This window comes from Gadus macrocephalus, chromosome 20, assembly GCF_031168955.1.
Source record: "Gadus macrocephalus chromosome 20, ASM3116895v1".
Lineage (NCBI taxonomy): Eukaryota > Metazoa > Chordata > Actinopteri > Gadiformes > Gadidae > Gadus > Gadus macrocephalus.
In genome coordinates, this window is record NC_082401.1 from 18316474 (window position 1) to 18333961 (window position 17488).

General features: G+C 40.9%; 2 protein-coding genes across 2 annotated transcripts in view; both read right to left on the reverse strand.

The window, feature by feature from the left end:
• The window catches only part of ube2f (ubiquitin-conjugating enzyme E2F (putative)), a 41975-nt gene extending 31336 nt beyond the window's left edge, over window positions 1-10639 (reverse strand). The window contains exons 1-4 of the mRNA XM_060040612.1: window positions 10420-10639; window positions 7760-7958; window positions 5168-5197; window positions 2998-3063 (exon numbers count right to left, since the gene is read on the reverse strand). Coding sequence (XP_059896595.1) covers window positions 2998-3063; window positions 5168-5197; window positions 7760-7874 — 211 coding nt within the window. The 5' untranslated portion in view covers window positions 7875-7958; window positions 10420-10639. The remainder of the gene's footprint in view (window positions 1-2997; window positions 3064-5167; window positions 5198-7759; window positions 7959-10419) is intronic.
• A 643-nt stretch (window positions 10640-11282) lies between these two features.
• Window positions 11283-15992, reverse strand: LOC132448600 (putative methyltransferase DDB_G0268948). Its single transcript, XM_060040036.1, has 7 exons — window positions 15704-15992; window positions 14731-14900; window positions 13903-14054; window positions 13473-13689; window positions 12552-12655; window positions 11957-12094; window positions 11283-11834 (listed from the first exon to the last, which is right to left on the reverse strand). The coding sequence occupies exons 2-7, from the start codon at window positions 14839-14841 to the stop codon at window positions 11738-11740; spliced, it is 819 nt and encodes a 272-aa protein (XP_059896019.1). The 5' UTR covers window positions 14842-14900; window positions 15704-15992; the 3' UTR covers window positions 11283-11737.
• Window positions 15993-17488: the final 1496 nt, after the last annotated feature.

Consider the following 17488-nt stretch of genomic DNA (forward strand, 5'->3'; position numbering starts at 1 on the left):
GGATAAGCAAAGAAAGGAAGATAAGAGACATTACTCGAAAAAACCGAGGGACAAACAAGACATATTAAACGTCTTTGTTGTTCTTCTCTGGCAATTTGAAGGATTTGAATGATCGATAGTTTAGGTATCGAGTCTAGAGTAGACAATCTCTGTGTCGTATTCTTGTAAAGGACTCACAGACCTCAATATAATTGCCCTTTTGCTTTTTTCGTGCTTTTCTTGTTTTGGCAACGTCAGCCTTTTTTCCTGGAGGTGGCGTCGGCAGTTTTGTTGCATTTTGTCTTGATTGTTCCAGAAGTAGCGCGGTATGTTTCTGCTACCAAGCATATAAGGCCTGGAGAGGGCTTATACACTGCTAGATGATTCTAATTCAAATCCACCTTATAACAAGATAGGGCAGAAGAGAGGCTCATTGAGTCTGGTATGTACAAGATTTTTCAGGTCTCAACCGATGGACAAACCCACAAATTTACATTTGAATTTAAGCTCCAGCTTCACATCTATGCGCCTATCGAAGAGGAGAATTTCTCGAGCGATACATTTTTTGAATAGAGGATGCAGGTGGAACTGCAGCCATGGAGTTGAGGTCATTTTTTGAGGTCATTCCAACTGCATTAACTTTCCAGCCAATCCTCAACTGACCTTGCAATGTGCCATGTGGACAAACAGCCAAACCACTTCACAGATTTTAAACCCTGAAGGTTTTCTGTGGGGGGGTGGGAGTGTTTCGAAGGGGGATGCGACGAACAAGACCCTGAAATATATATTTTCTCATTAACAGTGAGAAGAAAAAAGGTAAAAAGTTACAAAAATGAAAGGTGTCAATGTGGTGACAAAATGAGACGGCAGTTGGTGAAATATCAGCAAGGGGGTTTAGCGAAAACAAACCAAATTCCAGGTTTCCCATTGCTTTTTACTGTCTGATGGACTGAAGAGGGTTAGGAAAACGCTGATAATGGATATCCACAAAATGGTGTTTTCCATGCTTACGACTGTCGCTCAGACAATATTTTACATAGTGTTCAATTAATTTAAAACCTTACATTTTACCTTACAATTAACTTCTACATTGCTGATTAGCAGGACAATCTTGTATCATCAAAAAGTTCTCAAAGTTTCACTTCAGCACCAGCAGCTGTGGCGAGAGAAATGTAGTATTATAAAACTGCCATCTGTGCTCTTTTTTTCATTTTTGGAATAAACTACTTTCTTAAAATCTAGACAAATTGAAGAAAAAAGTACAAAGACTGCATCACAATGCTATCATGAATAGCAATGTGGTATATGAGCAGATGAAGGGGTTAACCGTACAGGTTAATAGCTTCAAGTCAGGGTGTTTGCAGCCCAGACGAGGCACGGAGCATCTTGACGTGTAAAGGCGCCACACATACGACACCTAGATTGGGGTCTTGTTCTGTGTTTATCAATGGGTGACGTTGCCTGGCGTGCCAAGGTTTAGAGGATTGTGTGAGGGCGAGGGTCCATACACCAGAATTGTTGTTTTTACGGTCTAATGTACCTTCTTTGAGGAATTTCAAATGTTTTAAATGTGTTTTGCCAGAGAATGTGCACTCGTGCGTGCGCTTGCGCATGTGTGTGTGTGAGAGTGAACGGGAATTGGACCAAATTAACTGGGTGAAAAAGCAAGCAATAAACAACTTAATGCAAGCAATAAAAAAGAGAATGAAAGGACAAGATTTGACATCAGAAAGGTAAAACGAAAACGAGGCATAAAACGAAAGAAAGAAAGAAAGAAAGAAAGAAAGAAAGAAAGAAAGAAAGAAAGAAAGAAAGAAAGAAAGAAAGCCTAACACAAGCAAGGGAAACACCCTAGGGATGGTAGTAATTATGCACCACTCTGTGTGCTGTACTCTGACAGCTAGCGTATTGTGTTAGCGCGTTAGCACACTGCTGAGTAGGCAGAGCCAGCGAGGCTACTGCCGCTAACAGCATTAGATCTCTGACTACACAGGGCAGGAACAGGAGGCTCTTTGAATGAGTCATTTAGCTCTACAAGCACACAAACTGCACAATAACTAAACACAGAGCAACTGATGGGAGTCAACAAAGTGCTTGAAAAAGTATCACAGTTTTACTGCATATCTGTATTGATCTTCCATGTAGAGATGCATTCATTTTGACACACTCACATTGTTGTTTTTTTAAATGTAGAAGTACATTATGGACTGTGCACGCAAACCTCTCTCTCTCTCTCTCTCTCTCTCTCTCTCTCTCTCTCTCTCTCTCTCTCTCTCTCTCTCTCTCTCTCTCTCTCTCTCTCTCTCTCTCTCTCTCTCTCTCTCTCTCTCTCTCTCTCTCTCTCTCTCTCTCTCTCTCTCTCTCTCTCTCTCTCTCTCTCTCTCTCTCTCCTTTGGTGACATCAAGCTTCAAGACAACAGGACATTGCTGCTCTACCTTGTGTGTCTTCCCCAGGAGAAACAGTCAAATCAATGGGGACATTTGCTTTGTTTGTGTTGACCCAGCAGAAATAATGAGTCTGATTCCAACTGTATGTGAACTTTTCTTTAACCAAGTCCCAGACTGTGTGTCAGAATACAAAGACAAAATAGGCTTTAACGGTTGTGTTTTCAGACCTCAAGCCATAAAGTCAACCAGCAAGAACTGTTTTAAATCATGCATTTGTTACGCAGTTTCCACTATATTTCACTGTTGGTAGCCACACGACCCAACGGAACCTAGCGTAGCCATGCAACCAAATAAGCTGCAACAAACAGCTAAGTCCAACAATTCAGCCCTGTTTAGGGGCCATTTTATAGCGTCAATGTTAACAGTCAAAAGGGATAATGAATAGTGCAATAGTGCATGGGAGGAAGTAGAAATAGAAGTGGTTGTCATCAGACTATGATGATACTAGACTAAGAAAATGCACACCCTACCCTATACCAGTGAAAAATTATGCTTTATCTTGTTGGAGGAATTATTAAGGTTATCGTAACATTTTTATTGCATTTTGTGATTGTTATGTTGCCGTCTTACCGGGGGAGACGGCCAGGTGAAAGTGATGCAGTTTGTCCTCATCTGGGAAATTGGCTTTGCACGTAGCTGTAGGAAAGACAAAGAAAGAGTGGTTATTATTTGTACACTGGCAGCGGTTAAGCATCATGTTCCCCAGACTACAGAACCACAAGATGCAGAGCCAACATCGCAGCCGGACTTCGACATCCGAGCCCTTGAGCAAAACTCTCAACCATCATCCAACCATTCATTGTCTCCTGGTGGACCTTATTTATGTAACCGTTTATATATGGTTGCTGCATATATATACATATATATATATATGTACATACATACTTACATACACATACACATATAAATCAGGTAACATTTACACAACAGTCTGGAGAAATATAGGAATTTGAGTCGACATATGACCCTGAGATGCAGTGACTTTCTTTGTTCTTTGTATCTCTACTCATCAGTCAGCGTGGTTTGTGTTTTATTTGGGCAGAGGCAGTCTAAGTGACCATCACCCTCTATTGGCCATGTGATAGCATTACATTTAATCTCATTAAATCCGCTTCCCACACCATTTCCATTATTTTAATGTTGTACATTATTTACACATATTACTCAATTGTAGTAGTGTAGTAAATGTAGTACTTTATTATTTCCACTGAGCTTGTGTGTTTTTGATCAGGATTTAAAAAAAGGTTACAGTTTTAAAAGGTCTATAAGTTAAGTGCAAATATTTTCCTGGATGCATTTCCTTTTTTTCTTCAAAACTCAAGCACTTCATTGCCACTGGTTTCCACATACATTTGTTAAGTGCAAATCATTAAGAACCTATCACACCACAGCCAGACCAGAGCATGTGGACCACCGAACAAAACAGCGTCCATACAGAATCCTGCCTGAAGTCAACTTGGCGGACCGGACCTCATGTCTTTGATCAACCTCAGGATTATCTTAATACTCTCTGAGAGGCAGGCAGCCTCTTCCCTACGAGAATGAACTCCATGATAATGGTATTCAGAGGACCTCCTCTCCTGTGGATGGGTACAATGAAATCAAACTATCTAAAGGAATAGCTCCCGGCTAACGCTAGCATGTTAATGATCCCAGCTGGGAAATACGGGAGCCACAGTATATCACAGTAGGAGAACAAAATATTAATTTAACAATACAGCTACAAAATATATAAGGAACATATGTATATATACACAATAAGAGTGGTAGAAATGTTAAGGCATTATGTACAGTCCAACAAAAAAGGGGTATATGTCTGTCAAGTCCTGATATGAAAACAGGAAATACATTTCAGGGCCGTTGAGTCATCACGAATTGCTGTCATTGTAGATGAATGTCATGTCTCGATCTGACTTTTTAGTGCAGCGTACAAAACCCAGTCACGGCCTGTGTGCATATGCAAACTCAAAACCAGATCACGCAAAACCATATTTTGACTTCAATTAGTATTCTTCACCGCAGGCTCCTTGATCCATGGAGCAGAGCTACGACAGAGAGAAGTTTGTGATGCAAGTTTTTCTGGTCTTGTAACATTTCCTCTGCATAGATCTTAAAAAATGTTGCGGCATGTAGTGTCACGCACAAGAAGTGTATGCTAATTCCCGGGAGTATCTTGTCGCAAATGTTTAGAAGTCTCCTCACATTGGTGATGCCAACACAATTATCTTTCCAGTGAAACCATATAGCTGGACACGTTTTTATATCCGTTTAGCAGACGCCTTTGCCCAGGAGCGACCTCAGCTGAGTTCAGATTCAGAGTTCAGGCCAACATGGCCTCAAAGAGCAGGCAGGGTTAGGGCCTCTTGCCGACACGCACAGGGTGTGGCGATTGGGGATCGAACCCAGTACATTTTATTGGATATTTAGTATATTGTATCATTATATTGCAAACTTTATATTGCTTATTAGCTAAATAAGCCGTACATAATACCATAAGCTATCAAACAACAATAAGCGACTTCGCACACAGCAAGTCCAATAAGCAACGTGTGTAAAGCTATGAGGACAGACCCCAAATCATTTTCTGGCCTTATTGAGCCATGAGGATTCGCATTCATGATTAAAACATAAGGTGATGGAAGATGATGGAAGACCAACTGATCCTCCTTAGAGAGGCCTCTGTCTGCCTGGGTTAATTGAGCGCGTGATTCAGAAGGTAACAGGTCCTAGGTTTACTTACTGGGGAGGTGTCCTTCCAGATCGGCCACTTCTGTTGAGAGAGAAGAAGAGAGGATGATTAATAAAGTGCGGCTGGGTGAAATCCAGGAAAATATATTCAAATTACATTTACAAAAGGGACAAGACAAGGCACTGGACGGATTGGGGACTGCTGGCTCTTGGTTGCAGGAGTTTTAATTGGATTTTAGTTTGAAAAACATTTGACCATGTTCATAAAAACAGCCCCGTTCCTCTTTCAACAGAGACAATATAGGGTAATGATGTTATGGATGAGGTGCATGCTCCTTTCCCCTGGTTTGTTTGAATGCTTGGTCACATTATGTTCAGTAAGCGTAGACGTTCAATGACAAACCAAGAAAAAAGAAAGATAGAGAACACCAAAAGCAGGCTTTAAATTAGGATGAACATCTTTACTTCCATCGGTTGATCTGACACAGCGTTTAGGTTGGGCCACTACAAAAAGAGATTATGTAATTTGTGGCCAGGAGGATGAGGGTGAGCCAATGAATGTTCAGCCCACTTTATTTTGTAGTTTCCTTTGATGTTTACTAGTCTTCCCCTTTCTTAGTTTGTTTGTGTATAAATAAATTCAGCTGGAAACAAGATCCTCTTTCTGCATACAAGAGTTGAATGGAATGGTTTCTTTATCAAGTAAGAGTCTCGATGCACTACACACTTCTCTTCCGCCATCTTGTGGTCTGCTTTGGTATGACTCTTGAAGCTATATTTATTATTATAGGAAAAATAAGACAGTGTTTTTTTTCACAGTAACCCAAAGGCTTGCGGGCAGCAACGAGAAGGCTATATGAATACAAGAAAAATACATTGAGTGAAATAAAGATAAGTATAGAAAAAAAATACAAAAGGGTCAGAAGACGGGTAGGAAAAAGTCATGAAACTATGAATGTTGAGGAGTGTACTGCTTAAGTTGCCTGAAGGTTATATTCTTTCGAGAATAACATTTCTACCCTCCTTCTAACTCCTTTTTCCCTATTCATTTGAATGGCACAGATTGATCTCCTCTCCAACCTCAACCCGAAGTCTTCTGAAAGATTGAGATTCAGTTGGGTAAGGTTGGAAAATAATGACAGGATCCACACAGTAGGGCTTCATCTGGAAGCTCCCTTTATCTACTGAGTACAATAGGGTGTTTCTTTGCTCTTGAGAGGCCGTTCGTCTTAAGGAGATTGGTCACAGAGATGGAAACCGCATAGAGATTGATCACTATCTGTTGTATGTCCGGAATTGGGGTTGGGTTTTTCTTGTCCAAATCGTGTGTGGATATTAAACTATAAACAAGCACAGCTGATAAAGCATAAGACTGAATACTCCCTATACAGCACTGTGTAAAAAGTTGGCTTGGGTTCAATATACATTAAAGCACTAATAAAGCCATACTAGTAATAAAAACATTGACAGTTGAGTTTCCTTTGAAATTATTCCATTTGGAATTCAAACCCCAACTGAACAATTTCAGTTATAAAATTGTTCATAACAGCAATACGTTGAAAACAGAACAGAAAACAACCAGAGAGCTGGGTAAGTGGTTTCAGTTCCCCGAAGCTCAGCCTGAACATCCAGTCTTTCCTTAAAGTGCACAAATTAAACCAGGAGCACCATGGAGAGGACGACTTCAGCTCTTTAACATAATGTGATCCCCAGGAGAATAATTTGCCTCATGCCTAAACACCTAGTCAATTTACCCTTATATGTGCTCAACAGGGAGAGCTCACATTCCCCAACATGTAAAATCAGAAAAAGGGAAAAATGTCAGTTGACGCAAGCGTTCACCCTCGCAAACTGAAGCTCGCTATTTTTGTTTAACTTGGACTGCGCCATTGGACGCAGCGTCACACGATGGATAATTGTTATGGCAGCGTTCCCCAACATAACGCAAAAGCCCAGGGAACGCTGATTGAACCTGACGCTTGGCGGCTGTCATGGTGACATCATTGGATTCAAATCAAAGGAAGAAAGTTGACAAGCCGAAAGAAAACTGGCGAGAAAGAGCCGGAGAACGCCAAAGAGACAGACAGGAACGAGCCTTTGAAATATATGACTGGGTCAAGGATAGATGGATGAAAAAGAGAAGCAGAGAGGACGAGCGAGACTGACTGAGAGGACAAGAGAAAAGAGGAGAGTGAGGGAGCCACAGAGAGGAGGAGAGACAAAGACAGGCTTGATGGAAGGCATGGTTACTGTCACAAACAGTTGTCTTTCAGACACACACACCAGTACCTTTGAGTGCCTGGTGTTAAAAAAAAAAACAGGTTGAGAAACAATAGTGACCAAGACAATATCCACGCTTTGTTCTAGCCAGGTCTCAGGCATTCATGCTTATATTTATCGCTCCTTTAAACTAAGTGTTCACTGGCTAGTATGCATATGCGTTAATACAATTTTATTTCTAATTAAGTAATCAAAACATTTGTACTAAAGTATGTTAAATCGACTGCCAATTTTCCTTCTTATAGTTTGACTGGATTTGCCTGGCACTCCATTACACCTCGATTAAACAGTCAAAAAAGCACAGCAGTTTGTGTGTGCGTGAGTGAGTGAGAGCGTGCATTTGTGCGTGCCCGTCTGTGCGTACCTTTGGTGAGCAGGCGGTCTCTGATGGAGACCCTGTGCGTGGAGTCAGAGGTGGCGGAGGCCCGGCTGGGCTTGCCTCCGTCCTCCCTCTTCAGCTTACTGGCCAGGGTCAGCATGGCTCCAACCACCTGGTGTTCTCCCCTGGTCCTGTCCTGGTCTGGCCCGGCACCACGCTACCTGCCCCGCCTGCGCTCCCAGTCCTGCAGTCACACCACAAAGACCATTAGCTGGGGTGTGGTCCAATTTATAATTAGCCTTAAATCCAATGGAAGATGGATGCATACCGTTACATGTATAGGACATACAATGTAGCATATACTGGTGATCACTTATAACTAATGGTCAACAAATATGTAGTTTTGATCATGTAGAATGATATGCCGCCTTCAATAATATACGGTCTACCTTCATCAATGTTTACATTTATTTCATCTGCATTTCTATATTCCGTTAAACAGTTCAGCATACCTTCTGAATGTAATCCTGCATTTATTACTATTAGGTATTTGTAAGACGCTTTTATTCAAAGGGATTCACAGTGCATTCAGATACACGTCATCAGTAGGGGTCGGGACATCTTGGCTGGAAGTTAATTACCCTAGCCACTATAAACTATCCTGCTAAACCAGAATATATTTGTAATGGTATGTAACGTGAAGGCAGGAACACTATTTCAGTCTCTCATACAGTTTTCATATATTACACACCCATGCAATATGAATGTCTTCACCGAGCTAACCTGAATTACAAGACAATTCATAACTACAGCAGAACCAAGTGCTTGTCATCTCTTGGGTGAGGCAATTCAAATCAGGCTGTTTGAATGGAGAGTGAGGGACGTAAGGTCCTAGAAAGCAGCAGGTTAAATTTGAATGTGCTATGGATAAAATTAAGGTTATTTGCAACAAGCTAGCATATACAAATGAACAACACAGATCAGTGTATAGATTGGTATAGAAAGGGGTGTTGCACTATTAGCCTTTATTCCTACTGTGAAGGGCTGTCTTCTAGTTAAATATCTCATAATGCAATGACACAGAAAATAAACAGGAAGAATTTTTGCAATTGTAGCCGAAAAGGCGAGAGTCTAACCAAATTCTAGGGATTGATAATATACAATCTTAAAAAGAACCACAATACCAGTCAAACAATTTAGTATAAGTCATCATGACGTAGATAGCAGTTAAGCAGTGTGTGTCCTTTTGTTGAAATCTTTAAGGAATGGGAAATCTTCAACAAACTACTATTAGTAGTACTACAATAAGGCATATACTGCCTTAGAAGAGGAATCACCAAAAAAATAAAATACAGGTTAAACAGTCACAGCCCGACACATTTCGTTTTTGCATGCATGATAAAAAAAAAAGATCTGCTTAGTTTGACATTGATTTTCTAAACAATTTTGTTTGAATAATAAAAGTTTATGCATTTTTTATTCTAAGTGAATTTGAGGGCTAGTACATTGGAGGGCTAGTAAACTGGAGGGCTAGTATACTGGAGGGCTAGTATACTGGACTAGCTCATTTGGTTGGCATCAGTTTGGGGGAGGGAAAGGGGGGAGGGTGTCGCATGTCAGTGTTCATAAAATGTGTGTCACCGAGACCAACTCACTCCCACCTGCCTCAGATGTCAATCAGACTGCTGCACTATGATGGTGATCATGTTGTATATTACGTTTTTCGTAAAGGGATTTTAACATTATACGTTTCAGCAATGCATTAAACTGATCAATATTGTTTATTGCTAAAACAATTGTATACAGTATGCTACATGTCCTACAACCATTTTACAGCCCCAACTATTCCAAAACGAGCTACTTGACTTTAGCTATTTATTAACAGGTTATGGATTTATTTTCCAAACACTTCCTCAAAAAATAACCATGTAATCAGACCTAATGGTTTTCTAAGTCAACAGACACATTCCACAAATAAGTTAACGTCTTCTTTTGCAATATCTTGGCACACGACAGAAGTGTCATATTACGTTTAATAAGGTTGTTGTAATCCAACACATTTAACCAGTTTCAAATTAACAACAGAGATTCTGCTTTTAAACTGACCCTTTGTGGGTCCAAAATTAAATAACCATATCTCCATCGAGGGGAAACAGCAGAAACAGACGAAGCCATAAGGCGTGTCTGGTATGATGTCAGAAAAGATAAGGATCGTGGCAAATTAGAACCAAGGTTCAACATTAGAACCAAGGAATCAAGTTTGTGCTAAAGTTCAAGGCGACTTTAACTACTAACGAAAGTAACATAATATAAAGCCCTGTGTTTCAATGTGTACGATATATATATCAAACATATTTTCATTTTGTTGGGGCTAATTGTATTATGTTTTGTTGTATGCTATCGTTGTCTTGTCCAGGTATCTCTTGTAAAACATTATGTTCACTCTCAGTTAGATTAACCAGGTTAAAAGTTCAATAAAATATACCTAACGTAACGTAACAGCCTTATCAAGTTACCTGTTTCCAATGTGTCAAATAATGTTTTCCTCTGTCTCGGGTTTTACTGTATTGTTGTCTGGTCTGCTGCTGCTGAATAGATGTGTAATCGATATAAGACTAACCCGGTTGAATAAAAGAAATGGAAAAATAAAAGATAAGGCATACATATTTATAAAGACCTTATGCTGTGGCCAGTGAGTGTTTTACCTTTCAGAAGCAGCGCTCCTCTCTACACCATAATCATCTAAAATCTTGAGGTCAGGGACTGGAAGGTTCAAATAGGCTCTTCAAACAGCAAAACCGGTGGAAAATAGTATGATATATGTACTAAAAGATAGATCAAATATCAATAAACATGAAATTAACTGTCAGTCACAACTTCAGTCCGGTGTCAGAGACAGCGGAAGTTAAGTGTTTAGTCCGTCCGGTATTGTTGTCCGGGAAGACACCAAAGAAGAACACTAGGGTTCTGCAGCACTTATTTTTTATTTTTTATGCACTTAACTAAGATACGATAATACGACAGTTATTTATTGACTCCAGAAGATTAAAAAAATACTGGTATTAATATATATGAAATGCATGTGTTTGTAAAGTAAGGTTGGGTCATTGTAACATTAATACAAAGTCAGATAGACCATATACCGATTCCAATGGAAAATCTATTTCACACTTCCTCTCTCGGCAAGGCAAGGTGAGGCAAGGCAACTTTATTTATATAGCACTTTTCATACATGACTTATCAATTATTTTATTTTATTTTATTGTATGAAAATATTTCTACGTGAACCAGTTTGAGTCTGCCTCATGTATGAAAAGTGCTATATAAATAAAGTTGCCTTGCCTCACCTTGCCTTGCCGAGAGAGGAAGTCTGAACTTACTTACTATAATAGTAAGGAATACAAGTGTTTTTGTCTTTGCGGCACCATAACTGATATTGTTCCAAGATGTTCATGGATTTGAGTTTCTCAACGTTCATTCAATTAATTTATTTAATCATTAAAACTCAATCATTCACCCTGATACAAAAATTTAATAATCGTCAGTCAATAAGTACAATTGGGAAATCTTTGAGTAAGTGGGCGTTTATTCAGATATTCAGACATTAACACATCACTGTATTTCAGAAAATATATTTTGAATAAGGTACATTCCGCCTTGCTAGTTCAATCCCCAGCTCCTCCTAGCTGATTGTTGATGTGTCCCTGAGCGAGACACTTAACCTTAACTGCTCCTGACGAGCTGGCTGTCGCCTTGCATGGTTAAAAAATAAAAAAGTGTCTGCTAAATGCCCTAATTGTAATTTGTAAATTGATACGCACTTAAAGAAAGAAGAGTACCCACTAAGGATGGATACTGCAGAGCACTTCCTTTCACTTGGCATCACTTCAATCAAGCATTAAGACGTAGCCTAACATGACACAATGTACAGGATACACGATTCATTCTAAGCATGCGATGGAGGATTAGTGTGTTCAAATCCGTAGAAGAAGTAGAAGCAACAGTCCTTCTGCCGTTGAGCGCTCAGTCTTCGGCTGGTTTGCAAGCGAGAACATAGAAGTACTTCACATCCACAACGACCTCTGTGTCTGGAGAGGTCACCTTCATGGCCGACATCAACCTGAGACACATTGTGAAATAGTCTTCATTCTGCTCCTATTACCGTGTTACAAAACTAAAAAAACATATTTTTGCCTTTCATGTTGAAGGTGCATCTAAACATGTGTGTTGGTGTGTGTGCACCTGTTGGTGGTCTGGCCGGACAGCCTGCGAGCCTCTACAGGATCCTTCTTGAGGAGCGTTTGGTAGCTGGAGAAAGACTCCACCATCCCGATGAAGCCAGACAGGGGTACTGTCTTACTAACACGCAAACAATCATGCCTGGAACACAAAACAAGCCCGCCCTTTCAGATCACTATTGTCAAATCACGTTGATGACTCTGTACCCACGATCCGGTCATCCTATCCTTTATTAAATTATGATTAGGAATTTATTTTGCTATGGAAAAGTACAGTTTTGTGTGTTTCCTGTAATTTAAGTATGGTTTCAGTAATGTTTGCTTTGGTCATTGATTAGTAATTATTCATGAAATTATTTGTCATTATGGGCAGACATTGTTGTGTTTGAAACAGTTGAAAAACTGAAAAATAGCGTTATTCATGCAAAATGTGGCAAAAACACTGTTTTCATTAGCCTAGGTTACAGTATATTTATCTTTAATGCTACAGTACTGCAACAGTACTGTCTTCTCTCGAAATGGTGTATGACCAATAAAAAAACTCACGATGCATTCTGATGTACAAGCCGTATACTGAGATCATTGGTGGGCAGCCTCACCACTCTTTGTCTGGATACGGGATGGCCTCGTAGCTTTCTTTGTAGAGTGGTTTAGATGTGGTTCCCAGATGAGCACTGACATGTTTCCGCAGAGCTACATAGAACTACACAAACCAGCCTGGTATGAGATAGGGAGTGCTTGATACCATCGCATTTCTGTCGGTTATTTTGCAAATTGTTTCAGTTGTTTTGGCTGTTGCTTTGTTGGGAAATAGTTAGAGGAGGTTTCTAGGTCCACAGATTTAACCAACCACAAATGCAAAGTGAACCTGCAAATCTGGTTTACTATTCAGTTTTCGGGAGAATGTTCTGAAAATGGATAAAACCTTAAATACTAGTAATAAGTAGATGTAGCACATGTCCTTCAGTTGTAGTTTTTCCTGTCAGTAGTTACTGTTTACAGAATGCTCTCTATGGGTAATAAACTGACATCAATATGAAATAAAATGTCCACCATGACATATCTAAACATATTTAACCCTGTGTCAGACCTTTAGCAGACGCTTGTATCCAAAACGACCTCAAGGGAAAGTAGATGTATGTGATTAAGGAGCATGTAAGGGTTGGTGCATCGAGCTCTGGGGGGCCTACAGACAGACTACAGAGATTGGAGTTTGAACCCAGAACATTTGCGCTTGGAGTAAAACACCAGGCACCTTGGATATGGTCCCACCACTCTAGGCTAAGTGCTCCCAAATGGGCCTTTCTCATGCTGTGAGTGTTTGACCAACCTGTGACTTCTGGCCCAGGAACCACCAAATACTTTTTGTCATTGTCATTGCCAAAAAGTGGCAATCCCCCTGCCTACAAAAAAACCTAGTGATCAAATAAAAGACAGTACGTGTATACGTATATCGTTTGTGGCCAGTTCGTGACCCCTGCTGCTATGGGTCTGGAACTCATCTATCCTGCCGTGGTCACCTCTTCGCAGATGGCGTTCAGGGTGTCCGAGCAGCAACCCTCCCGGTTCAGCTCCATGTTCAGGGTGTAGTTGAGCAGCGCCAGGCAGCCGCGGGGCTTCAGAACCCGGTGGGCCTCCTGGAGGAAGCGTGGGCGGTCGAACCAGTGGAAGGCAGACATGGCGGTCACCAGATCCACTGAGCCGCTGGGCGTGGGCAGGTCCTCGGCCGTGCTCACCCTGGATAGAGCGGGGTAGGGTTAAAGTTTGAACCATCAGATTGTGGATGGAGGACAGGGCAAAGGTCATGCATTTGATGTTTTTTATGTGTGTGACTTTTGTATGAACAGGTTAACCCCGGATCACTTCTAGGCCAATTTTAATTTAATTTAATTGTCAAAAAATACACATATTCTTATGTCCTGATTTAGTGAATTCATAATTCACACTTACTTGTATGTGACATTTGGCACGGCCATGGCCATTTCTATCTGGGCGGGGCTAATGTCTGTCGCGACCACAGACGCAAAGTGCTTGGCCAATAGGACACTGCCCTGGCCTGAGCCACACCCCACATCCAGAGCCAAGTCAAAGGGCCGCCCTTTCTGAGGACACAGAGGACACAGCCATGCATGTTAAACGGCCTGCTAACGAGAGCCCTGTAAATAGAACATTCTAGAAGGCAGAGTGCACAGGTCTCTAATGCTGCGGGAATCATCAACCTGACTCTGTATTCCATGCCACTTGCCAATTGTATGCCAAATGTCCTTTATCTATTCATGCATTCCGTCATGGATGCATTATTTTATTATACTGCTTCTTAATCGGGGAGGGATGAAGGGTGGCAGCGGAGAGGAAGGGGAAGTCTTTTTGGTTGTTTAGTTTAAAACTCTGGCTTTTTTTCCGCTCTATCTCGTTACAGCTCTGGAATTTTGCCTACAGCAGCTTTAAGGCACGATTGATAAAGATATGTTAGTCAACTATAACCATGCAGACTTTAGGAATGTTGACCTATATTGTGCAGAACCACACACCTCCCCCCAACACACACAAACACAACCACACACACACACTCAGCAGCCTATGTTAACAACTTTAGGTGTGAAAGGGACTTTATAAATGCAGTTATTTATTATTATTAATGTTATGTCTCCATCTTACTCTCCCATCAAAACATCAACTATAATATGTTCGCAAGCTGTTACCCAATGTGGATTGAGTTATGCAATGTTTGTTGTACAGTAATTATTGACTCCAATTCAACTTCCAGATCCCTCCTACCTTCTTCTCCACAAAGTCCACCACCTTCTGTATGAGATGATCCGGGGGCGATACCCTGAACTTCAGGTACTCCTCAGCATGCTGCTTTCCCTCAAACAGACGGTAGGTCATGCTTGATCTCCTTCTTCACGACACGGCACAAGAGATATCTCACCCTGTTCTTTGTATGTCTAGGGCAGGGGTGTCAAACTCATTTTAGCTCAGGGGCCACATGGAGGATAATCTATTCCCAAGTGGGCCGGACCGGTAAGAATATGGCATAATTATGTAAAATTAAACATGCTGTGAGCACACCAAACACAGGTTTCCCATTTACTTCCGTGAATAAAAAGGACGATGACCATTTTTCTTGGAAAACTCTGCACTCTGTGTCCACCTTTCGTCTTTTTGACAGAGATATTTTGGGGCAATGAGAGTACCAAAGCGCATAATGTTGAAAGTATAAGGCAGAACGACAAGGTAGCTCCGGGCTAGCTGCACTACCTGTTTATACTTGCTCCCTGCTCAGCCCCGGTATAAAGTTTGCTTGCTTAACATAATTGCTATTGCGACTTCTAGTGGACACATTAAGAACAGCAGTTTCCTTCATTGAAAAATAGCAGATCATTTTACACATTCCAAAGCGACTTCCAGTTACACACAATTGTCCAGTAGTTCAATGTACAACAAATTAATCAGTGCCAGTCAATGCAATCCATGTAATGCTAGGAAGGATTTTTATAAAAAAATAAATAATAATAATCTTTTTTTTTCTTTTACTTCACAAAATCATCTCGCGGGCCGGATTAAACCCGTTCGCGGGCCTGATCCGGCCCGCGGGCCGTACGTTTGACACCCCTGGTCTAGGGAATACAGAAAGTTCCTGAAAGTTACTGTCTTATACAGTTTAGTGAATGCACTTTCATCCAATCTGAACAAATATGACAAATGTTAGGGGATTTGCATTACAAGAGTGAAGGAATCTATACTCTACCTCACACACTCGGCCTCTCTCCTTCACTCTCTAATTCCCTCTCTCTCCCTCTAACAGGAAAACAATAGGGGGCTCCGATGGGGGCGGAGCATGTGACTCAGACAGAAGCAAACTGTGTTGAAGGTCTGCTTTCATCTACGCTATCAAGACTTTGTCTCAGCAAAAAACTTTTGATCAAACAGCTCGGCCTGGACGTTTTCCTGCAATGACAATCAAGTCAATTTCAAAATGCAGAGGCATAAACTACACCCATAATAATTTCTTAGGTCAAAATGTCCAAATCATTCAAACTCGCCCACTATGGGTTTGAATATCAATCTGCTCCCCTCCCACGCACCACCCAGTGGGCAGCTCAGGGGTCACCACTGGATGTTACATGGGAGGAGATCGTCACCCGAGACAATAATTGGCCACAAACCTGCTAGAAAAACCCAGAACAGAGTTCAATGATTATTTTGTTTCCATTTAAATGTCTACTCATCGAATGAAGTTCAATAAGTAATGAATAACATTCTGTAGTGTTGAGTTTGGGGCTAAAGGTTACATGGATGAAACATTAACGTGATGAGTGCAGAAGGCTTGAGTTGAATCAGAAAGCTTTTGGTTTGTTAGAGACAATGTAAAAGGGCCTCAGTGGGCCTCAGGCCTGAACAGAGAACACTGTCTAGGCCAGCAGGTCATCTAACTGTATTTATCGTTATAAAAGTATCATCTTACCTCTCTGAATGAAACTTTGAAGACAAAGAGAGCAAAGAGACAGAGAGAGCAGGGAAAATAACAAACTTTACAGCATTTCTGTTTTTTTGGGTGCTCAGTGGAACACTAGTCTTAATCCTACAATTTGAGTCTTAAAAACACAGATACTACTTTATTCAGCTAATACTGCAATATATTGTTATGCTTAAAGTCAGTGAATGTTGTTTTAGGCAAATAAGTAGACACATAAGTACACACAGTAGCGAGATGTTTAATAGCGGGGGAAAGGGTTTTAAACTATGAATATATGTTTTGAAGTGTGTGTGTGTGTGTGTGTGTGTGTGTGTGTGTGTGTGTGTGTGTGTGTGTGTGTGTGTGTGTGTGTGTGTGTGTGTGTGTGTATTGAATCTTTACAAAACGGTGTCTGTTTGCAGCATCATGTGAAAGAGGTACAATTTTCACATAAAGTATATTATTAATACATTGATTTAAGTTATTTTATACTGCCCTCTCTCTCAATTTTGCTCAGTTCTGGTAATCATTTTGGGAACATTTGATAGTGAATAGCTGTTCATTACCAACCAAACCGATGCATTTGTACTTTGTACTCCTCGGTACTACACAATTATGTGGTATTTATCTATTTGTAATGTATTGTATTTATTATATTCTCTGAGCTGAGGCAGAAAAGCCCATTTCAGACCGAGACAGGACAATACTAGAACACATTCTTCTCTATTCTACTGAACAGTATCTTTAGAGGCCCCCCACCTCATGTCGGATGCGAGTGAGCTGGTCTCCACACTGTGAAGGTGGACGTTGTCGTGGTCGAAGCCCAGCTGAGCCATGCAGCCGCTGGGCCTCAGCACCCACCTGGCCTCCGTCAGGAAGAGCTTCTTCTGGAGCCTCCGCCCAAGCCTTAGTGGTGGAAGAAACCAGAGGTCGGTTTGTTCCCGAAATGATTACCAGAACTGAGCAAAACTGAGCTGTAAGAGAGAGGGCAGTATAAAATAACTTAAATCAATGTATTAATAATATACTTTATGTGAAAATTGTACCTATTTCACATGATGCTGCATACAGACACCG